The sequence below is a fragment of the Mustela erminea genome, chromosome 9 (genome assembly GCF_009829155.1).
Source record: "Mustela erminea isolate mMusErm1 chromosome 9, mMusErm1.Pri, whole genome shotgun sequence".
NCBI lineage: Eukaryota > Metazoa > Chordata > Mammalia > Carnivora > Mustelidae > Mustela > Mustela erminea.
This window is the reverse complement of record NC_045622.1, coordinates 87,090,496-87,115,170: the sequence shown is the minus strand read 5'-3', so window position 1 is coordinate 87,115,170 and position 24,675 is coordinate 87,090,496. Positions and strand designations below refer to the sequence as shown.

General features: G+C 42.2%; 1 protein-coding gene across 4 annotated transcripts in view; it reads right to left on the bottom strand.

Annotated features, from left to right (window-relative positions):
* The window catches only part of TRIM44 (tripartite motif containing 44), a 106,319-nt gene extending 86,078 nt beyond the window's left edge, over positions 1–20,241 (bottom strand). For all 4 annotated transcript variants that reach the window (XR_004288970.1, XR_004288969.1, XM_032356459.1 and 1 more), the window contains exon 1: positions 19,573–20,241. Coding sequence is in view for 2 of the 4 variants with exons in the window: in XM_032356459.1 (XP_032212350.1) it covers positions 19,573–20,241 (669 nt within the window). In the remaining 2 variants the exon portion in view is untranslated. The remainder of the gene's footprint in view (positions 1–19,572) is intronic.
* Positions 20,242–24,675: the final 4,434 nt, after the last annotated feature.

Here is a 24,675-nt window from a genome sequence, read left to right as displayed (position 1 = left end):
CTCTCCCAAGTCTATCCAGCAAAAGCCTGGTGTAACATGACTAGATGGGTATCTGCTTTAGATATGCTCTCCAAACACAGCATAGCTGACATTCCCATTCTAGCTGGGGTTCTAAATTTTAATAGTTTGTAGTTTTAAAATAGTGGTTTACAACTCTCCAAATTTCATCACCAATTTAAATCTTTAATCTCTGTGATCTCAAAGCAGACAGCTGGGAAAAAGAATCTGGAGGTCACATACCAGAGAGTGGGTGAGACCTGATGTACCTAAAAAAGGGTTAAGTTGCCAGACACAATCCTGCTTTTATGAGATGATCAGACAATAAAGCCTGTCTGGTGATATCATTTCTGTAACCTGCTTCTCATTGGCTGAACAAGCAGGTCACTTGTCTCTGGAAAGCTCTCTTCCCCCACACCCCAGCTGCCAGCGCCCATTTTAAGCTCTTCAGCAAGAGCCCTGATATATTATGACTTCCCCCCTGGCTCTAGAGAACAGAAAGGAATGCACCAAAACTGTGCCTTAAAACATTCAGAAAAGAAACAGAACGACGAAGGCATCCCTCAGAAGCAGACAGCACGTTTGCAGGCAGATGTGCCTTGTGTGGAGAGATAAGGGAAACCTTAGCCTTCTTTTATAAAAATACAGTGTGTCAGCAGAATCCTCCCTCCTTTTCACCAAGCATCAGCAGCACTGCCTACCCGGGGAGAGACAGAAGATGATGCACTGATATTCTCCCTTCAGGAAATTCACCCATTCCAACCCATACCCCTGCTTTGAGAATTATTCTCAGAGATTAACTCTGGTGAGTCAGCTATACTCAGTGTCTAAAATGGGTGGTGAAGAAAACATTCTCAGTGTTTTTTGTTTTGTTTTTGTTTTTGTTTTACTCGTCAAATAAGTAGATGGTCAGAAAAGAGAGGCTTCCCTGGGCAGACCTGCCTCCAATAGCTGCAGGGCTGGAGAAAAAGTATTAAGTGGAAGACCCTGGCCCCAGAAGATTCACCTCCTTTCTTTCCCCCACACACTTTCTGCACCTCAAGAAGCCTTGTATACAGATGTCACGCTAGTACACCTCAGCTGTGGGTGTACTAAGTAGGCACCCTTGGCCACACCCAGGACCTAGTAATGCACACATCAGGGGGAGAGGCTAATGGCTTGATCCATCTTTGGGAAGACAGACTCAGAAAAAGACTCTGCAGGCCTCGAAAGCAGGTTCAAGACATTTTGTCTGGTAATTCCTGGGTCCTGGGTACTTGGAGAGTAGTCCAGAAGGGGACGGGCACGGCCCTCTACAGGAAGGGCCCTCTAAAGCATGCAGCATAGGGCAGGGGCGCAGGGTTATCTAGGTCTAAGGTGGTCTCTGAGTTTGAGTGTCCCCAGAGCAAAGGGTGGTTATTATGTTTTAGTGAATTATCTGTCTGAAAAGGCAGTCATCGGCCAGAAGGTAATAACCAGGGTCAGAAATTACACTCTCATACTTCCCTACTGTGGTGGAATAGAACAATTGCCTCTGAAACCTGTGTTCTAATTGAGAGGTGGACCATGACAGTACCAAAGGGCGGCTAATTCTAACCTTATAGACATTTGGTTCCATAAATTTTCAGGTTCTACTGTGCCAGCCCTCGCCGCCAGCACTATGGGTGGTGAACTCCGAGTCTCCTGATAGCGCTCTTCTCCACCTCCATCCCACCCCATACCTTCCAAGAACACAGGAGTTCAATGTAAACATATCTTGTTTACACACCTCTTTCCTGCCCTGAAAGAGTGTAGAATAAAAAGAAACAAGTGTTATGTTGTGACACCCACCTCTCAGAGTCTGATTAATCTGTGAAGATGTAGCATGCTTTACAAAAGCCAACTCCTAGGGACGAGTTGTAACAAAGCCAAAGAAAGGACAAAATGCCTTACACTTGAAATTTTATTCTTTATTCTCCAAAGCACTTTTATATGCTCTTTCACTGGCATTTCAGGATAAACCTAAAAACTTAGGGTATTCACACTTTACAGCTGAGAAAATGGCTCATGGAAATCAAATGAGGAACCTACAAATCACAGGACTCATACACACTGGCAATTCGCAATTACACAGTAACTAAGAGGAGGTGTGTTCTCACTTTACACTGGTCAACAATGGCTCTGTGGAAGTCAAATGATTCCCGGCCAAATCACAAAGCAAGTCAGTCAGGATCAAAACCAGGATCAGAACTATCCAAATGAAAAAGATTTACAATACATACAACAGAAGAGGCTGGTGTCAACAACACATAAGGAAATACAGAAAGGAATTCTTATAAATAAGAAAAAATCAAATAAGGGGCGCCTGGGTGGCTCAGTGGGTTAAGCTGCTGCCTTTGGCTCAGGTCATGATCTCAGGGTCCTGGGATCAAGTCCCGCCTCGGGCTCTCTGCTCAGCAGGGAGCCTGCTTCCTCCTCTCTCTCTCTGACTGCCTCTCTGCCTACTTGTGATCTCTCTCTGTCAAAATAAATAAATAAATAATCTTTAAAAAAAAAAAAAGAAAAGAAAAAGTCAAATAAGCCCAAAAGAAATCCAAACATAACAGAAATGCAGAATGGCTAAAATACATATTAAAAGATGTAAAAAAATGCTCAAACTTACTAGCAATTAAGATATTTCTTAATCATCTTGAAAAAAAGTTCTGATGGGATATCAACTGATGAAGGGCTTTGGAGAAACTAGGGACCCCCATATGTTGCTGATACAAAATGATGGAGCTACTTTTGAAATCACATGCCTGGCCAGTCCATTTCTCTCTTTATCCCCTAAAGAAAACCCAGCTCCTGTGTCAAGGAGGCACGCACAGAAATATTCATGGTAGCACTGTCTGCAGTACCGAAAAAACTGGAAACATTCTAAACATCCATTAACAGTGGATGGCTAAGTAAACTCTGGAATTAGCAAAGTGTGGAATATAATCTAGCAAATAAAAAGAATGAAGCAGATCTGTTTTGTGCCTGTATACAAGGCAAGACATAATGATTTTTTTTAAACTTGCAAAAGGATACCTACTACAAATATAATTAGAAAAAAAAAAAAAAAAGCAGAACTGTTACTCTCCATGGATGCTATATACGTATGTAAAAGACCTGAAAGAAATGATTGGAGGGGCATGCCTGGGTGACTCAGTGGGTTAAGCCTCTGCCTTCAGCTCAGGTCATGATCTCAGGGTCCTGGTATCGAGCCCCACATCAGGCTCTCTGCTCAGCAGGGAGCCTGCTTCCCCCTCTCTGCCTGCCTCTCTGCCTACTTGCGATCTCTCTCTCCGTCAAATGAATAAATAAAGTCTTTGGGGAAAAAAAAAAAAGAAATGATTGGAGGGACTGGTATTGCAGAGTAATAGGAAGGGTCTTGGACTTAGCTAAAGGTGGTCCTACTGTCTAAGATTTAGAACACACAAAGGTGGGAGTGAGCAAGGGAGGACAGACCTACAGCTTCTACAGTACCTCTCTACGTGAGTTTGCTTAAATAAATACTGGGGCACTGTTCCCTTTACACTGCAAACATATGAACCAGCAGGTACAAGAGAGAGTTCTTTACCTGGTGTTTATGTACAGATTTCAGGGAGTTTAAAACCCCTAAAACTGTATACAAAATTTAGAATGTACATGCACTTTTCTTAGGAAAGAGACATTACTTTTCCTCTGAGTACCAAAACAGTTTAACTTTCCATGTTAAGACAACTGCATCCAGAGAAAAAACACCCAGGCTCTACTCCTACTTCCGCCTCTATCTATGTGAGCCTGGAAAAAGTCATTTTGTATCTTTGGATTTCTATTTCTCAATCTGTGAAGAAAGAAAATGGACCAAATCAGAATCTACAGATTTGTAGCCTGCAGCCTACAGAACTTTTTTTTTCCCCTGGACTTATAGAGTGTTATCCCACACAGCATACTGGGAATTTTAAATAAGTTGCCAGCATTTAAAAATCAGGAGATATGACCTAACAGAAAAGATTTCCAGCTTCTTTTGAAAATCTGAAAGATCGGACTATACTGGGCTCCCATTCCCAATTGCAGCTACCTACTTTACAGCAGGCGCGCTCTCTCCAGTTTGCCACGGTTACCGGTTACCGGGTTTGCTTCTTGCATTTCCACTACCTTTCCACTCCCTGCAGGCATCTGAAGTTGCTATCCCTGGAAGTAACACTCTGAAGGTTTTATACCTTTAAGGGTTTTTGTATCTGAACTCCAAAAACCTGGGATGTCTCTCTTCAAAGGGGTTGAGTACACCTCATAAACATATGTCCATCCATTTACCCCCAAAACAAAAAAGTAGTACAGTTCATTTTAATGTAAACGTCCTTTGAAAATGTGTGAGGAATGGAAACAAAGGTGGAATATGGTAGGTGAAAGCGGCATCCGAACAGGAAGTGTCTCTTGACTTTTGTCTCCTGACAAGAAGTATCTCTGTAGGTTTATGGGAGTTAGTCTAATCTAATGCCAATAACCAGCTGGGCACCAAAAGAACAGTAATTTGTCCATAGAACTGTAAATGTTAATCACTTAAACATCCTAAACTGGCTCCTAAATATTGAATTCTGTATTATAAAAAATCAGAAGATGCTGCATTCAGAAAGAATACTGGCTGGCTGTTTTGGTTTTTTTCCTATTCCACTGGCCTTGTGTTGATAACATGCTTTTAAAAAAAACAACACAACTTCCTTACAAAAAAGGCTTTTTGGGGGGAAACAGTGGAAAAGGCCCAAAAGATAGAATATACAAGTCCTCCTAAGGAATCAAATCAGAAAGCTAAGGCCTTGTCAAAAGAAAACGAAACTGAATTTCTTTATCACCATGTCATATATAAAAATTCTTTACCAATATTTTTTTTTTTTGGTACTTGTTTTTCCAGCTCCAAGTCCATTCCTATGTCAGGCAACTACCTTTATACAGTTGCTCAGATCCGAAATCATTTTTGGTTCTGAGAAACCCATCACCAAGTCTTTCTCAAGCTAATTCAAAAACACATGCCACCTCCAACTACTCTTCATCATTCATCACCGGTACTACTCCCCAGGCCAAGCAACAGCACTATTCTCGTTCTTGCTACCCTACCATCCACCTCCACACAGAATTTCACCAGAGTGAAATTCTAGGAATGTAAGTCACATCCCTCCCTCCCTTGCTTAAATAGTCTGTGGCTACTGAGAATAAAATCCAAAGTCCTCATCACAACCTACTAGGTAATCTGACCTCAACTACTAATGCCTCATCTCCACCCTTACTAAGTTATCCTCCAGCCATCCTTTTTATCTCCCAGCAGCTCACTTCATCTCAGACCCTCTTCACAGGTCATTCCTTCCATTTGGGCCACTATGCCCCCAGAGCTTCCCATCACTGGCTTTAACTCTACCCAAGTCACTCAAACAACTCCTCCTCACAGCCTTAAATAGCTCCCCACTCCTTCCCCCATCCCAGTCATTCTCCTCCTCCTTCCCCTAGTTTGTTATTCCTAGTATTTATCTTATCATCATTTGAACTATAATTTACTGTTGAACTTCCTTATGTCTGTTTTGCTTATACGATATAAGCTCTAAGAAAACAGGAATTTAGAATTACTCATTGGTAAATTCCCTACTGCTCCAAATACTCTACCTGATTGAATGAATCAAAGAAAAAATCATCATGCTACTAACTTCGAACACTATATAAAAATATCTTAATACTCTACCTCAAAGAACTATGGTAAAAATTGGATGAGGTAACATGTAGGAAGCTTATAGTACAGAACCTGGCACATACTAAGTTCTCAGTAAGTGTTAGTTATCATTGTTGTTGTTATTATTAATTGAATAACAACATATTGGGGCACTACTAAGTACCAAGTACTGAGCTAGAGAAGGGATGAACAGAAAAAAATGACTAAACAGTCTGTTATTAATCAAAATACTTTGTAAAATATCTAGGAAGAAAATTTCAGGTAGAAAAGAAACAGTTTTAGAATATTCAGAAAGTATCTATTAAATACTTTCATATGGAAGGTAAACATCAGAAGACTGTTAGTACAACTTTAAAGTTTAGATATAAGTGGGAATAATTTAAATGGGGGAGTAGAGTCAACATGGGGGTGGAAAGAACATGTACTTTGGCATCGACCTGGGATTAAACTCTAGTCCTCCTACTTACTAGCTAGGTGACCTACCAAAAAACTCAACCTCTTTGAGCATCAGTTTCCTCATCCGTAAAATGAGAATCATAGTAACACAGTGTATTATGGGAGTTGTACTGAGGTCAATGGAAACAATGAGTGAAAAGCACCTGAACTAAAACCACTCAATAACTATTTTTACTATACTCTCATCACTGTAAAGAGCCTCAAAATCCAACAGCAGACAGAGTTTCTAGATTGTCTTAGTTTTATAACCTCAGCTGAAGACCAGTATTTTCATACTTCATGCACGTGAAGTCAGAGTTTACCACTCAATACAGGTTACACCAGCATTCATACTGACCCAAAGGACAGAGAGAACAACAGAGGGGTGTCTATAATCTCTCTCCCCATGACTACCTACTGGAAAGAAAATGGAGGCTATTTCCTAACCAGAAAATAAAGAGCGTATTGCCCCTGCCTCCCCTCTGCTTCTATAAAAATTTCCCACAGTTCAGAATGTAAAACAGAATTTAAAGAGGACAACCGGCAAGACTTGTGAACCTAAAATTAGACCTACCAGCTGTGTTTTGGTTAGCTAGTGCATAAGGCACCAGCAGGACACTGAAACATACAGGAGCCTCTTCTCAAAGAAAACTTTCTCACCAGCCTATCTACCCACCAGAATAAAGCAGGCAGAAGGAGCAGAAGGAGAGGGGGCTGAACACTTTTCACCCAAAGAAACTTGGTGTCCAGAACTTCTACTGCTGCCAGACTAACTGGTTTGGAACTGAACTCAGAATAGAACCTTAGATGGCTTTATAATGGTACTAAGAATGAGCCACCAACAGCTGAGGGCTTATTATCTTCCAGGCACTATGCTAAGCTCCTTACATGTATGATCTTTGTTCCTCACTATAACCCGACAAGGAGAAGCAATTATTATGCCAATGTTACAGGTGAGGAAACCAAGACTCAGAGAGGCTGAGTGAATTACCCAACATGACACAGCTAATAAGTACTCAAATTCATAGATTGCAAAGCCAACTAATTCAAGACTGCTTGGTCCTTTATATTCATTCTCCCATTTTCCCTTAGCAACAGACACCAGCTTTTAGCTGGACGTAGTGTAGCCTGGAGAAAAGACTGTTTCCTAGCCTCCCTTTCAACTAAATAAGGCCACAGGACTGACTCTAGCCAGTGAAACATAAACAGCAACATATGCAACTTCTGGGGGGTTTCCTTAAAACAGAAGGGTGTGCCCTTCTCCACTTTCCTATGCCTACTATCCTGGAACTTGGACGTGCTGGCTCAACTCCAGCAGTCAACTTGGTCCATGTCAAGCGCTACACCTTAAGGGTAGCAGAGTGGATCTAGAAAGAGCCTAGATTCCTAATAACGTCACATTTTCTCCACACCAGCCTTAAACTGCTTATATACAGACTTCATTTACAGAGAGAAATGAATATTTTGTTTGAGTTGCTATTATTTTGGATTTTTCCAAATTAATTCCTTGTATTAGATGCAGGTGAATTAATGTAAACATTGAAACACTAAATGATTACCCAATACTGTCTCTTTCAGTTCATCAACACCCTGGGACTAGATGACATATTTCATTTCATATATTCACCAAATATTCCATGTACATCTACTACTCAACAGGCACTGTGCTAGGTACTGGGAACATAAAGATAAATTACAGTAGTGATCCCAGAAGAGTTTATAACCCATGTTAGACATGGAAAGAAATAACATCGATAGAGTATACTGTAACTAATGCTACAGTGAATGTGTATAGGCTGTTGCTATGAGAACACAGGAGGGCTATCTAACAGTCTAGTTTCTATTTACCTAGTAAAATCCTACCCATCTGGTCCACCTTGAATACCATTCCTGCCACAAAATCTTTCCTGATTCCATGTTTTCACCCGAAATTAATTTCTCTTTTCTTTGAGCCCCGCATAGCTTGATGTTTTTACTGCTCCTCTATTTACAAACAAATAAGCGCTTGAAAAGACTATCTTTCCTATTAGACTATAAGCTTCCTGATGTCAAAAGCTTTTCTTTATTCTCCATATTCATCACACAGCTCACGCACGACAAATGCTCAAAAATTATTCAGATAAATAAGATTAACTTAAACTACCAGTCTTGAACATTAACCATATAGCTTGTAACATTAAAATGAATATTTTCTCTAACGCTCTATTGAAATTAAAAGCAGATTACACTGCTACCTGATCAAAAACTAGCTAAACACATCCGAAGTGAGTTTAATATATAATTAATGTTCAACAAGAATATGGTTATCTGGCCTAGGGTATGGATTGAGGCTTTAGCATATTTGAAGGATTTTTTTTTTTTAATTCTTCATTCATTTTGTGACATCTGTAAAGGACATCAATATTAATATTTTTTTTGATGCCATGTTGGCTTGATCCCTATGACAGTGATACACACACAACCAAAACCAAAAATAAAACACACATACAAAGGATTTAAGTCCCCCGGGGCCAGAGTTCTGTGTTTCCTATCGCATTCTCCTCTCTACCCCACATATCAGGACCAAAGCTTTTGTTCCACCCATTCCTTGTATATCTTCTGTCCTCTCTTCAGAGAGTCCATGAGCACCTGTGCTCCCACCTGCCACACAAGAGCAGACTGTGGCTCTGGATAGTAAAAGAACCAACTGGGACAGGAATATGAAACTGAGCTGGTCATCTCAGACTGAACTGTTAAGTTCAAGCAGAAGACACACTGAGCACTGACACAGATTCACCCCTGGCTTCCCAATCTTGGGTCAGATGCAAGGGAGGAGAAAAGGTGAACCAATGAATAGACAGGGCAACTTCTGTATTGTGGGCTGTAGTCAAGAAAAGCTGGTGCCACAGGCACACGGTCTTTTATTTGCAGAGGGGTTTAAGAATAGTAAGACTACTCATCAGCAACCTTACCCTGAAAAGCAATAATCTAGTAATATATAATCCCCATTAACCCATTCTGTTTTGATCAAGAGGTCGGGAAGAGAAAAAGATAGCACTGGATTCTTGGGGGAGAGAGAAGGAAAAGCTTGGACCTTTTCTCAGGAGTCAGCTGTTAAGACTCCTGGCTAAGCTCTGCCACTTTCCAACTATGACCCTGGGAAAGTTATGTGATCTCCCTATGCCTCAGTTTCCTTCCTCCTTAAAATAGAAATACTAATAAAATGTACCTCAGGGCACCTTGGTGCACAGCTGGTTAAGTGTCTGACTCTTGGTTTCAGCTCAAGTCATGATGGCAAAACTAAGCCCTGCATTGGCTCTGTACTCAGTGCGGAATCTGCTTGACATTCTCTCTCCCTCTCCCTCTTGCCCCTCCAGCTCGTGCTCACATGCGTGCTTTCTCTTTGTCACATAAATAAATCTTTAAATAAAAATAAATAATGGGCCTCTAGGATTGTTAAGAGAATCAAATTAATACTACGATAAAGAGCTTAGAACAGTGCCTACCCATAGGTAATATATAATAAGTGCGAGCTATTAATCTGTTCCGGCTCCCAGACACCAACCGTGATAGTGATCTTGATAGCCTGCACCCTTAACTCTGTGGTCTTCCTCCCACAAACCACTAGCTCTAGTCTAATCATGAGATGAACACAAGATGAATCTCAATAAAAGGACCTTCTACAAAATACCTGATAAATCCCGGAGATTTTGATTTAACGGGCAGGGATGGGGCCAGTCACAGGTATTTTCTGCGGAATTACCCTTCACAGATTATTCAGAAATGTGATACCAAGGTGAGAAACACACCGTTTACTTTGCTGACCTCACCTCCTACTTCTCTTTCACTCCCCCCTACTTCATAATGACCTTTTTGTTGCCCCTCCAATACCCAGAGTTCACCTCCACTTTAGAACCTTTGCATTCACAGGGTGCCTGGGTGGCTCAGTGGGTTAAGCCTCTGCCTTCGGCTCAGGTCATGATCTCAGGGTCCTGGATCAAGCCCCGCATTGGGCTCTCTGCTCAGTGGGGAGCTTGCTTCCCCACCCTCCCCACATGCCTCTCTGCCTACTTGTGATCTCTGTCTGTCAAATAAATAAATACAATCTTTAAAAAAAAAAAAAAACTTCTCATTCACTATTCTTTCTGCCTTAACCACTCTTCTCTCAGAATTTTTTTTTTTTTTAATTTTATTTATATATGTATTTGACACAGAGAGAGAGAGTGACGGGGGAGAGAGTGTACCTGAGCCGGGGCAGAGGGAGAGGGAGAAGCAGGCTCCACGCTGAGCAAGGAGCCCAATGAGGGACTCCATCCCAGGACCCTGGGATCATGGCCTGAGCCAAAGGCAGCTGCTTAACTGACTGAGCCACCCAAGTGTCCCTCCCACAATTTTTCTTAAGTTTTAGATTACAAGGTATAACTTTAATAATGAAGACTGTACAGAGTCTATACTTGAACAGCGCACAATGAGACAGCTTTTCTCCTGTGTTTAATCTTGCAGAAGCCCTCCAGGCCCTCCCCACAAGCTCATACTCCCTCCACAGGGTAGTACTGTCACCTGTGCTAACAGAACATTACAATTCCTAGAATTGTGTTATTCTTTTCACTTTAAGAGCCAACTATCCTTTTATGAAAAGTTGCAAGAACCAAAGCACTCGTCTCTGCTACGAATCACTGAACTTTGCGTAAGCAGTACTCAACAGCAAAGCAAAAGAAGTTTTCCTAGATCTTTGCTAGATCTCATGAATTCAGGTCTCTGCCCAAAATCATACGCTCAGAGATGCTTTCCATGACTACCTCATCAAAATGTAGTCTGCTATGCCACTGCCCTGCCACTCACTCCCTCACTACTACAACTTGCTGATTTCATAGGACACACTACCATCCCAAATTACCTCTCTTTTTCCCCAGCTAGAGGGTGAACTCCGTGAAAGTTAAGGCCCTCTCTGTCCTCTTCACTGTATTAACTTCAAGACTTATCACAGCTTAAGGAAGTACATTTTGAAGGGTGGACTCACATGAGCAATCCCAGAACTGCAGGCCTCTCTCATAAATCTTTCACAGAACCATACGGGGCTGCTCCAACTGACAGGAAGCCATTCCCTTTACCTTAGTCTTAGTTTGTCTTATTCTAAACAAATAAATAAGACACAGAAACATTCTGTGGCCAGTGCTTCATGGTTTTATTAGAAGATAACCCAACCCTTCAGACAATTAAAAATAATATAAATAGCCATATTTTGGCAGACCTTCAACCTTCTGCCCCCCTACCAGAGCTGCTTCTTACGAGCGGACTAAACAGCCAGTCATGGACCATTACAGGATGCGGCACTGACATACCTAGAGCCACAGCTGTTCGGAGCATATGCCTGGCTCCTTCTAACCACCCTGCTACTAGTGCTCCCTCACTAGCTCTTCTCTGCAGTTGTTCCCCATGCCCTTAACCAAACATTCTTCTCCCCAAATAACCATCTTAAAGGCACACTCGAGGGCAAAGGGTGTGGCTTCAAACCCTTCAGATCTATCCATAATAGAGCCATGTTAAGAGCTCCACAGATGCTCACAAGCATTTGCTGAGAACTCTGCCGACCACTTGTCCCTTAGCCATTTTATAACTCCGCCTTTCCTTCCGTGATTCTATAGTGCACAAGACAAATACTTTTCAAATCACAGGACATACCCATTAATGTGCAATATAATCAGTTTAGTGCGAGAATCTAGAAGTTTTTAACAGAATAGAACAAAAACAGAAAACATATCTCGTAAGATAGTGTTCCGTTTGAGTTCTTTAAAAGTGTGTGTGTGTATAAACAAAGCTACAATGTAAAATATACCTCTCTCATTGTAGATTAAGTTCAATTTTTTTTTAAACTACTAGAGTTCTGAGAACATCTAATTGCACATTTATTGTTCAACAAAAATGACTCATTAAGTAGCTATGACTGCAAATCCCCTTGACAATATAACAATTTTCTTATGAATAAATCCATAAGCCAGATCAAGTTCCTTTGTCAGACCCAATGACCCATTTTCAGAGACAGAAATTATGGTAAGAGAAACCTGCATATCTGAATGGGAGGTTATATAACTCAAAGAGAGGTCATAATTTGGGCTGTATAACTCTATTTCTATGATAAAGCTGGAACACATGTTAGTTCAAATCTGGATCCACAAAATCCTTGGAGACAGAATCCTCTAGAGCAAAGAATAAATAAATAACAGCACAGGAGGAGAGGCAGGACTTTAAAAGTCATTCCGGGGCGCCTGGGTGGCTCAGATGGTTAGGTGTCTGCCTCCGGCTTAGGTCACGATCCCAGGGTCCTGAGATCGAGGCCTGCATCAGGCTTCCTGCTCAGCAGGGAGTCCGCTTCTCCCTCTCTCTCCCCACTGCCAGCCCTGCTTGTGCTCTCCCACTCTCTGTCAAATAAATAAATAAAATCTTAAAAAAATAAAGTAAAAGTCACTCCAAGGATTAAGTGTTAATTTTGTCCTTTCAAAGTGCTCACCATGGTTCTTTTGGCCCAGCCGTCAGGTCCCTCTTTCCATACAGTCACCTTGGTTCTCTGTCCATTCTGAAGTTTGCTTTACTTTAAGTAAATCTGGCAACAGTTTGGCCTTCCTCCACCAATACCAGCCACTCACAACCCAGTAAGGCATGAAGTTATCTAAACATGTATGTTTAGGGGCGCCTGGGTGGCTTAGTGGGTTAAGCCTCTGCCTTCAACTCAGGTCACAATCACAGGGTCCTGGGATCGAGGCTCCCATCCTCCTCCTCCTCGAGCTCTCTACTCAGCGGGGAGCCCGCTTCCCCCTCTCTCTCTGCCTGCCTCTCTGCCTACTTGTGATCTCTGTCAAATGGAGAAATAAAATCTTTTTTAAAAAAGTATGTTTAACCAGACTCCTCATATTAGTAATAAAAACAGCAGCTAACTTACATTGTAACTGAGAACTTACAATGTGTTAAGCGTTGTTCAAGTGCCTCATCACAAACTAAATCATTTTATCCACATGAAAATCCTGTTTCATTTCATAACTTCATATCCATTTCAGATATATGGGAATAAGGCCAAACTGTTATATAGCTTGCTCAATGTCAAAAAGCAAGTGGCAGAGCTAGGATACTTTCTGTCACTTTCTAACCCTGCACTGTTTCATTTTTTTCTTTTTAACACTTGTACATGTTTATTTGCTAATTTATTTTTCTCTATTTCCTTCTAATACAATGTAAGCTCCAATAAAACTAGGGACTTTTTCCATTCTGCTCACTCTTATATCCCAAGTGCTAGAAGCTCCCATGCCCTTGGCCAATACTCCATAAATACTTGCTGAATGAATGCAACGTAACAAAGACCCTGGTCCCTCAGCATCATCATGCCGGGTTCCTAATATTCCAGGAGCCTTACTCTCTTTCAATAAGCAAACGTACACTGGCCTCAAAACATTTGAAACCAGAATGAACTGAAATTAATTAAAGCTGCAACCAAGCTCTGATCAAGCACCAATCATTACTGGATCAAAATAATCAGCCTCTCATCCTAGCTGCCTAATAGAATACACAGCATACCCTTTCTGAGGGGGAGAAAAGAAAATAGTACTCTAGTGTCTACAGTTCTTTTAAACACAATGTGTAGTATTGGATGAAAAATTATGAGACATGAAAAGAATCATGAAAATGTAACATAAAGCCAAACCCCAAAAGATTCAAAGAAATAGAGCTTTAAAAAATAACCAAATAACCATTCTAGAGTTGAAAAATACAGTATCATAAATTAAGAATAAAACGAATGATGTACAATGGAGTTATTTGTAGCTGTAAAAAAAATAGATAAATAAATAAACAGACATATCTATGGAGTGATTTCCAAGACACACTGCTAAGTAAAAAAAGCAAAGCAAAAAAGAGAATTTGTATCACCCCAAACCCCATTTTCAGTTTCACCATGAGGAAAACATCAGACAAATCCAAACTAAGAGACATTCTACACAACACCGGACTAGCACTCCTCCAAACTATCAAGGTCATCAAAGGCAAAAAAACAACAACAAAAAAAGTAATGTGACCACAGGATCCTGGTACAGAAGTTATTAGAGGAAGATCTGGTGAAATTCTAATAATATCCATAGTTTAGTTACCAATACTGTTTCAATGTTGACACAGTAATAGTACAGGAGGGGCGTCTGGGTGGCTCAGTTGGCTGAGCAGCTACCCTCAGCTCAGGTCATGATCTCAGGGTCCTGAGATCGAGTGCCACATGGGGCGATTGCTCAGTGGGGAGAGGGCTTCTCCCTCTCTCTCGTTTGTGCGTGCTCTCTCTCTCGATATAGATAAATATTTTAAAAAAGAAGACGAGTACATGAAGCAGCTCTTGATCTGAGGACATTACTGATCTGCATTAAACTGTGCTATGCATTTCACAGGGAGTGCACAGTGAGGTGGAAGGGGAGAAGGTCAGAGAAAGCAAAGCTGATGGCATGCTCAGAATGAGACTTTTTTTTAAATTTGTTTTTTAAATAATGTCTACACCCAATGTAGGACTCAAACTCACAACCTTAAGATCAAGAGTCAGATACTCCACCAACTGAGCTGACCAGGGGCCCTCAGAATAAGACATTTAAAAGAGACCCTTCACATAGACTTGGGATGCCCTCACCCCTACCAGGGTAAAATCTTAGAGTAAAGACAAACGAAACTTGCCGCTATCTCACCCTCTGAAGGGGACTGTGGGAGTGTTGCCTTAGAGCTGAACAGTGGGAGGTGGGGAGCTGCAAGGCTGGATGAAAATGAAATCTTTTTTTTTTTTTTTTTTAGGTTTTATTTATTTATTTGACAGAGAGAGACACAGCGGGAGAGGGAACACAAGCAGGGGGAGTGGAAGAGGGAGAAGCAGGTATCCGGTGGAGCAGGGAGCCTGATGCGGGGCTCGATCCCAGGACCCTGGGATCATGACCTGAGCGAATGAGCACCCAAACACCCTGAAAATGAAATCTTTAAGAAGTTGTAAACTTGGGCAGGTACCTCCTGAAAATCTGATCCGTGAAATCTCAAACAATTCATTTAGTTTAAAGGGGGTTCCAAACAATTTGTACTCTCAGGCCTTAGCATAAGCAAACTCAATCCTCTTTCGAAGAATACAGCTTCATGCCAAGGCTTGGGAAATCCCCACAAATAATTTTTCAAAGGTAATGAAGAGCTGTGCAAACATAACACAAAAGGAAATGAAGAAACATGAAAAATACCATCAAAAACAACAGCAGAGGGGCGCCTAGGTGGCTCAGTGGGTTAAGCCTCTGCCTTGGGCTCAGGTCGTGATCTCAGGGTCCTAAATCAAGCCCCGCATTGGGCTCTCTGCTCAGCAGGGAGCCTGCTTCTCCCTCCCTCTCTCTCCGCCTGCCTCTCTGCCTACTTATGATCTCTCTCTCTCTCTGTCAAGTAAATAAAATCTTTAAAAAAAAACAAACCGCAGAGGAGACCTACAAAGTCTTCATATCCTGGAATTATCAAAGACAGATTATGACCAACAGGCTTACTGTTCTTACGAGAATAAAGAGGATAGCTACAGTATGAAAAAGAAAGATAGTAAGACAATACGGTTGTATTATGTATCATACTAATACATTTAAAAAGTTAAACATGAAAAGTTAAAAATGGACAAACTTCTGGGAAAATGTAACTTATCAAAACTGACCTAAGGAAAAATAGACAACTTGGACAGACCTACAACCATTAAAGAAATTGAATTCATCATCAAAAATACCATAGGAAACAAAGTAACAAAATTATCTCTTTCTCTTTTCAGATCCAGACAACATACCAATCAATCTTATACAAACACTTCCAGAGCATTAAAAGAGAGAAACTATGTGAGAAGCAATACACTGTGCCTCATACTACAAAGCCAACATAACCCTGATAGCAAAATCTCATACAGGCAGTACAGAAAAGAAAGTTACAAGCTAATTTCTCCCATAAATAAAAATGAAAAAAATCCTAAGCTATTAATAAACCAAATTTTAAAACATGAAGATACTTCACCATGACCAAGCTGCATTTATCCCAGAAATGAAAACCGCTTTAATTATAAAATACAGTAATGTAAAGGGACGGAAATAAGACCCTTCACATACCCACCCCATGTTCTTGTATACAAAAACAAGAAGAAACATTTGAAAGATGAGCAAAAAACTAATAAAAGTGGTTACTAATAGTTGTTGGGGACATAACCAGGTGCAAAAGACAAAGGTGAACTACAGACTTCTGAGACATGGGAATATACTGAAAAAAAAAATCAATTAACATAATTCACCACATTAACCTAGTAAAAGAGTAAAATCAAATGAACACCCCCAATAAATGCAAGAAAATCACCTGACAAAATTCAGTAGCCACTCAAAATAAAGAAAAACTCCGAATCTAAGATTAAAGGGAATTTTCCTAACCTGATGAAATATATCTGTGAAAAAAAGCAAACCACTATCACACTTAAGTGTGAAATGTTGTAAATTATTCATCAGTTAAAACAAAGTCAGAATACCCACTATCACTTCTTCTATTCAACATTATACTAGAGGTCCTATCTAAAGTAGGGCAAGAAAAAAACATATATAAGGATTGGAAAGAACAGAAACTGTCCCTCTCTGCAGATAATATGATCATGTATATAGAACGAATCTACACATTAGAATATTTATGAGAATTTAGCAGACATCTTAACACAAAAATCAATGCATAAAAGTTAATCATTTTCCTATATACAGTTAGAAAACAAAAGTTTTTAATTTCTTTTACAATACTATAAAATTTTAAGTATGCAGGAATAAATTTCAAAATGATGTACAAGTTCCTTCAGAAAAAAGAAATGACAAAACTTTATCATGAGGCAATTTAGACCTAAATATATGAGAAGACTTTATCTTGGAATGGTATTAATTCTCTACATATTGGTTTATAAACTCAAGGCAATACAAAAAAACATTCTGTAGGCTTTCTTAATACAGATTTATAGTATGCTCCTAAGAAATGTAAAAGGCCAAGACTGGCTGAGACACTCTTCTAGAAGAACAAAATAGAAGGACTTGCTCTACCAGATATTAAGACATGTTACAAAGCTATGGTAACCAAGAAAACATGTTTTTCACACAGAGATACACTAACAGATCAGTGGTACAGAACAGAAGACCCAAGAAACACATTCGCAGGCATATGGACATGTGCACAGCAGATCCATGTAGAAAAGACAAGCTTTTCAATAAATGCTGCTAGGGCAATTGGCTACCTGTAAGGGGAAAAAATGAAATTGAGCCCCTATTTCCACTATGGGAAAATCAATACTAAGTGGAACAAGACAGAAAAATCACCAACAATAAAGAATTATTGATAAATTCTACTACATTAACATGAAGAGCTTCTAGTCAAGGCACAACACACACACACACACACACTAGAAGATATTTGCAACTCACAGAAACAACAAAGAAGTCAGAATAAACTTCAATAAGTCAATGAGAAAGACAAACCATCTAAGAGAAAAATGAACAAAAAACCCTGAATGAAGCACTTCACAAAAGGTGAGATTCAAAAGATACACAAAGTCCTGAGTAACCAGAGGGATGTAAATTTAAACCAGAAGAAGATATACATATACAAAAAATTGACAAAAATTTTTAATTCTCGGGGCGCCTGGGTGGCTCAGTGGGTTAAAGCCTCTGCCTTCAGCTCAGGTCATGATCCCAGGGTCCTAGGATTGAGCCCACATCGGGCTCTCTTCTCGGCAGGGAGCATGCTTCCCCCTCTCTCTGCCTGCCTCTCTGCCTACTTGGGATCTCTATCTGTCAAATAAATAAACTCTTAAAAAAAATGTTAAAAAAAAATTTTTTTTTTAATTCTCCAATAGCAAGTGGTGGTGATGAAACAGAGTAACAGGAACTCTCATACACTCTTCATGGCAATGCAAACTGGTACAACCACTTTGGAAAACAGTTGGCAAAATCTGGTGCTATTTAAGATATGCACGCACCGTCTGTGACCCAACAATCTCATTCCTAGGTTTACATTTCATTTAAATGTATGAAGATGTTCGCCAGGAGAAAAGAACAAGAATGCCTATACCAATATTGTTTATAATAGGGAGCAACCTCAGAATCTGGAAATGGAATGCTCATCACTGACAGAATAGGTCACTTGTGGCATAATCATAAAATGGAACTCTATACAACAATGAAAATGAACAAACCACAGCTACTCACTGGATGAATCTCACAAACACAATGCTGAAAAAAATGAAGCAAAGCCCACAAGAACGCACAATATGACATCAACTGTGTCAAGCTCAAGTAAGTTTAGGAATGCATACACATGCGATAAAAGTATAAAGCTAAGTAAGGTAATATCACCACAGAAGCCCAGAAAATGGTTTCCTATGGGGAAGGGAAATGGTTATGATTGGGAAGAACAGAGGTCTTTAATATGGATACTAATATTTTATGTCTTAATCTGGGTAGAGAGTATATCAGAATTTGCTTTATAATTTTTTGTTAGACTGTGCATATGATTTTATACGATTTGTGTATTTTACCACTAAATACAATCTCCTGTTTTGAGATTGTTAACAAACTATTTATTATCCCAGTGCCAGTAATTGCAAGGTTGCTTAGGGAAACAAAAGTCCTCATACTATGACAACATTCACCAATAAACTGGTCACTCTGCTCCAACTTTCCTCCCTGGTTAACTCCAGCAATTTCTCTCACTGACTACAAACATCCACACCATAAACAAAAGGCAAATCATTTGCAAATTTGTTCGCCCAAAAAATATTTATTAATGTCTACGACTTTCCAAACACTGTTCTAGGAGTTCAGCAAGGTCCAAGAGAGACAAAGGTCCTGCCCTCCTGCCAGAAATGGGAGGACACAGGAACTCCCATTCCCATTCTGAGTTTGTCTCCAACCTCTCATCCTCCTTTCCAAAGAGTCATCACACATGGAGAACCTAAAAGAAACCGGGGACACACATGGCCTTAATATGGAAACCACCACCTCTTCACTTCAAAGGAACCGTCTGCTTGGGTTCATCTGGCTGAGGCCCAGTTTCCCATATTCTCAAGGAGGCAAAGAGACTGCCTTACCGGGGTCCAGGCACTAGTCTCAACAATGGTGATGCTGTGGGAATTGGCTTATGGGGTCAACACTCCCAAAGAATGCTTTAACTGGGATCCAGGGACCAGAGGCTGGCAATTTTCCAGAAATCGTACACTAGGCTTCGTGTGTACATATATTTTCCTCAAGTCAGAGTGCAGAAGTTGCAACTGATTCTCAAAGGAGTTCAACCCAAAAGAGGGTAAGTAAGCCCTGCCTCAATTACGTGACTACACTAGCTTTTTAAGGTCATGGTGAAGGCAAATGTGGCCACGAGGAGGCCACGTGAGCTGAAACCCAGGTGTCCTGACCTCTAGGTCCATGCTCTGAATGCCCAATACTTACTCTTAGTTCTTCGAAGGCCTCGTCGAGGGTGGAGAGCTGGTGGCCCTGGTGAGTCCCAATGACAGGGCACAGGACACAGATGAGCTGCTTATCTTCCTGGCAATAGGTGCTCAAATCGAGCCCATGGTCCGGACACTTCCTCTTGGCCACTCTCTCCGCTTCCATCTCTATTTCTGGGTCAAACTCACTTTCTGCCTCCGTTTCTCCCTCCGCCTCGGATTCTCCTTCTTGGTTGTCTTCCTCTGCTTCGCTCTCTTGCTCGTCCTCCATCTCCTCCTCACTGTCCTCTTCACTCTCCTCATCGCTCTCCTCCTCACTCTCCTCCTCCGTCTCGCTCTCTTCTTCCGATTCACTGTCTTCCTCGGACTCGCTCTCCTCCCCCACCTCGCTCTCTAGATCCCGCTCATTCTCCACCTTGGCCCCGGCTTCTTCCTTCGCGTCGCCCCGCCCCGGGGCCCCGGCGGTCCAGGCCTGGGCAGCGCCGTGGACGTACGGGGTCAGGTGGTGGCTGGGGAACTTCTGCCCGTGCGCCTCGGCGTGGCGGCGGCAGTAGCAGAAGGCGCACTCTCGGCACACTTCCTCGGCCCCCGGGGCCTCGTCGGGTTCGCACTCGTCACACGTGCCGTCGTGCGGCAGCTCCTCGAAGGCCGCGCCCCCTCCCGAGGCCATGTGGCTGCGGTGACGCGGCCCAGGCCGCTGGGCCTCGGAGCTCGGCGCCGGGGCTCCGCGCGGCTTCCTCCCGACCTCCGCGCCGCCCGGGTCCCGTCCCGGGCACTGGCCGCGCCGGGTCTCGGGGCAGGCTTGGGGCCGCGGCGCCGCTGCCGCCGGCGCTCCGGCCAGACCCTGCCGGGCCGAGGAGCGAGAGGCCTTCCCGCCGGCTCGGCCGCTCAGCGTCCGCTGCGCTTCCTCCGCCGGCGCGGGCACTTCCGGCGCGGCGGCCCCGCGCCCCCGTCGGCCCCCGCGCCGCGCGCCGCCTTGCTTCGCGCTGGCCCCGGCGAGATCGCCGCGCCGCTGGCCCCGCCGCCCCGGTTCCGCTTTCCCTTTCCCTGCCGGCGGCCTCCTTTCACTTCCTGAGTCACTTAAAGTGGCAAGGGTCCTTTTCCGCGTTCCCCGGCCGGGGGAGGGGGTGGCGGGGAAGGGGACGCTCGGCAGCCGCGGAAGGAGGGGGAGGGTGGAGGAAGGTCTCCCGCTCGCTCCCGAGGCGGGAGTCGGGCTCCGCCTCCCAGGGCCCCGGAGGTGTCCACCTGACTTCTCAAGGCTGCTAGGCAGGTGTACGCGTGCATGTCAGTCTCTGTCCCGACAGTCCGTCGCCGCCCGTCCCAGCTCCCACCGCCAGGTCTTCTGCAAGGTGCCGGGACTGGCTGTTTTGTTTTGTTTTTCTTTTTCACCCGACTGTACCCGATCCCTGGGATTTTCAGACGGCCCCGGGAAGGGTTGTGTTTGTTCTCCCAGGCTCAGGGAATTTCAGAGTCAGGCTCTGCAAACAGACGTTTTCGATCCAAAGCAATACTACACTTTGTCTGTTTGCGAAGTCTATTTGCGTTCCTGCTTCTTAGGGGCTTGGAATCTCGAGGGTGGCAACCTCTATGCCTTTTTCTGAGAGCTTGCCTTGGGTTCCTCTGAGATGTCAGGGGAAGAGGTGGCGAGAGAGGATTTGTCCAGTGAGACTTCCAACGTGCACTCATTTTCCTTTATGTAAGGAGACCACCTAGATCCAGACTGGGTTCCAAGAGAAATGAAAAGCACGGTTATTTATTAACCAACCACTGGAGCGCCAAGAATCAGGCCAGATCTTTTTGTGGCGTTTCAAAAGCTGGTTTTGGAAGATCCTCTCTTGAAGGCTCCCAAATCCTAGTGCCACAATTTAATTGGCTTTGTGACCATGGAGACATTAATTGATCATTCTGTTCTCCACTTCTTAAAAAAAAATAGGTAAAATGGAAATAATGGTAATATCTACCTGATGGGGCTCCTTTGTGAATGAAATGTAAAGGTGCCTGTCTTCTGGAAGTATTCACTAGATTTTAACTACTGATATTAGCACAAATTATATGTAGTGCATATAATGACCCTTTGAAAGAATTTTTAAACACTTTTTAAAAGATGTGTTCATATTTTTTTTTAAGATTTTTATTTATTTGACAGAGAGAGACCACAAGTAGGCAGAGAAGCAAGCAGAGAGAGAAGGGGGGGGGGGTGGGGAGTAAGCAGGCTCCGTGGCCAGCAGAGAGCCCAAGACAGGACTCGATGCCAGGACCCCGAGATCATGACCTGAGCTGAAGGCAGAGGCTTAACCCGCTGAGCCACCCACACAGCCCCAAGTAATCTCTACACTCGGAGTTGGGCTCAGACTCACCACCCTAAGATAAGAGTTGCAGGCTTCATCTCTGAGTCAGCCAGGTGACCCATAACATATTTTTAACACATTTTTGTTAGGCTGGCATTTTTCGCTGGCTGCTGGTAGTACAAACAAACCCTACATCCACCCCATATCTTTTTTTTTTTTTTTTTTTTTTTTAAGGAGCTTTTGTTTTGTATTTAGGAGAGGAAAAGGGCATTTTGAACTAGTCTAGGTTGAGGCTGAGGTGTGGTTGAGCAGAATGGAGGGGCAGTAGTGTTTGCTTTCCATTGACTTCCCTTAGGTAATTTTGAGCTAGAATTTCCATATGATTTTCGCAAAAATGCCAGGGCGTGGGGTGGGGTAGAAATCATTTAAAATAATTTTCAACGTCTCCACATGTATAATGTATGCTTAATCCATGTGCAGCTTTTGTCAAAGATTCATATTTTTGAAATCTTTCGTTTTTTTAAACCTCAGAACAATTCTATAGAATATTGGGCTGTTGGGGTGGAGAGCGGAATCAGAAGGTTTGTTTTGTTCTGATTCCATATACATTTCTATTTTCTCCAGTTCATTTCTTTGGAAATTAATTCTATGTCTGCATTTGAAACAGGGACTGATGCACCATTTGGAAAAAAAAAATTCAACAAATGTCAACTCAAATATCAACATTAATATACCTAGTGAATAGTGTTTCTTGCTTGGTTATTTCCACCACCCCGAGCTTAAAAGGAAATGACAGCCTATGCAAACATAATGTTATCACATTTAGAAAATATTTTTTCAATGAAAACATTTTTAATGTCTTACAAGAACATATTTGTGTCCAGGCTGTTTGGTAGGGAGGGACGGATATCTTTTTTTTGGTCATATTGTTGTTGTTGTTGTTTGTTCTTAATTTTATCTGACAGAAAGTGAAAAGACTGTACTATGCTGTTCAGTATCGAACACTTCACAATCTTTTTTTTGAACCCTCTATGGTAAGAGGGTCTTAGAAGTTGATGGAACTGTTAAAAAGGGACTTCATAAAATTCTGGCAATGAGGTGTAGCAGACTTAGGGAGACAGACCTTCTGTACTGCTCTGCACAGAAATCAGAATGGGTTGATTTCCCCCATGAATCTTTGGTAGCATTCAGAGATAGAAACTTTGTTATATAACCTATAATTGCATAGAAAATTACCTCAAAAAGTAACAGCTTGAAACAATAAATATTAATTATCTCGCATTATTTCTGTGAGCCAGGAATATGGGAGTGGCTTAGCTAGGTGGTCTAACTCCTAATCTTTTAAGAGATTTTAGTGAAGACGTTACCTGGGGCTATAGTCATTTAAAAACCCAACTAGAAAAGTAAGATTTGCTTTCAAGATGGCTTACATGGCTACTGGCGGGAAGGCCGACCCCTTTCTAGTGGACTGCTTGAGCATCCTCATGACATGGCAGCTGAATTCTTGCAAAGCTAGTGATGGTCCAAGAGAGGGCAAGATAGAAGATGCAATGTCTTTTATGCTCTAAGCTCAGAAGTCACACATCATCAGTTCCGACATAGTCTATCTGTTACAGAGATCAACCCTATTCATCGTGGGAGGATACTACACAAGGGCATGAATGTCAAGAGTGGGAATCTTTCGAGCCATCTTTGATGCTGACTACCATAGTCTGCCCTTTGGCCTCTAATGATTCACATCTCTCTTATAGGCAATCTATGTCTACTTCCTCCCAAGAGCCCCTAAAATCTCAACCCATTACATCATCAGCTCAAAGTCTAAAATTTTATTATTTAAATCAGTTACAGCTGGGGATGAAGCTTCTTGTGTAGCTGTCTTAAATGCAGTTCCTAAAGTATAGGTCCTCTTCATCTGAATAATTAAGTTCTTGCATCCAACTTACAATGTGGGGCAGGCTTAGGTTAACTAGTACAGACACTCCTGTTCAAAAAGGAGAAAAGATAGGAGACACAAAAGAGTCATTGGTCTATAGCAATGAGATCCATTCGGAAACAGGTTAGAAATTCCTTGATTACGGCTCAGTCCTACCCATGCCAGGGAACGGTTCTCCACGGCTTTTGACTTTACTCTTTGGGCTCTTGATTCCACTCTCTGAATCATCCTCCCTTTTTCTGTCTTCCATGTTTGCAGCTATGTAGTTTATTAGTCTACTTCCTACCAGTAGAATATAGGAGGTTAAAAGGTCCCTTTAGGTTTCGTACTGACTCTGTCCCCTTCAGTCCACACTGGCAGTGCTTCTCTCAGTATATCTTTTCAAATATTGTGAGTCTTCTATGAAGGTAATTGAGGCACCACTCCATTCCTCAGAAACCATACCCACAGGTCTCTCTAGATAAGTCCTTCTCTACTTTTGACATTCCCTCTGCATAAGCTGCTTTATTGTGAGTCTCCTATGAAGGTAACTGAGGCACCACTTCATTCCTCAGAAGCCATACCCACAGGTCTCTCTGGATAAGCCCTTCTCTACTTTTTTTTTTTTTTTAATTTTTTATTTATTTATTTGAGAGAGAGACAGTGAGAGAGAGCATGAGCGAGGAGAAGGTCAGAGGGAGAAGCAGACTCCCCATGGAGCTGGGAGCCCGATGTGGGACTCGATCCCAGGACTCCAGGATCATGACCTGAGCCGAAGGCGGTCATCCAACCAACTGAGCCACCCAGGCGCCCCAACCCTTCTCTACTTTTAAAAGTCCCTCTGCAGAAGCTGCTTAGACACTACACCCATCAACTTCTTTGAATCCCTGTTGTTTGACTGATT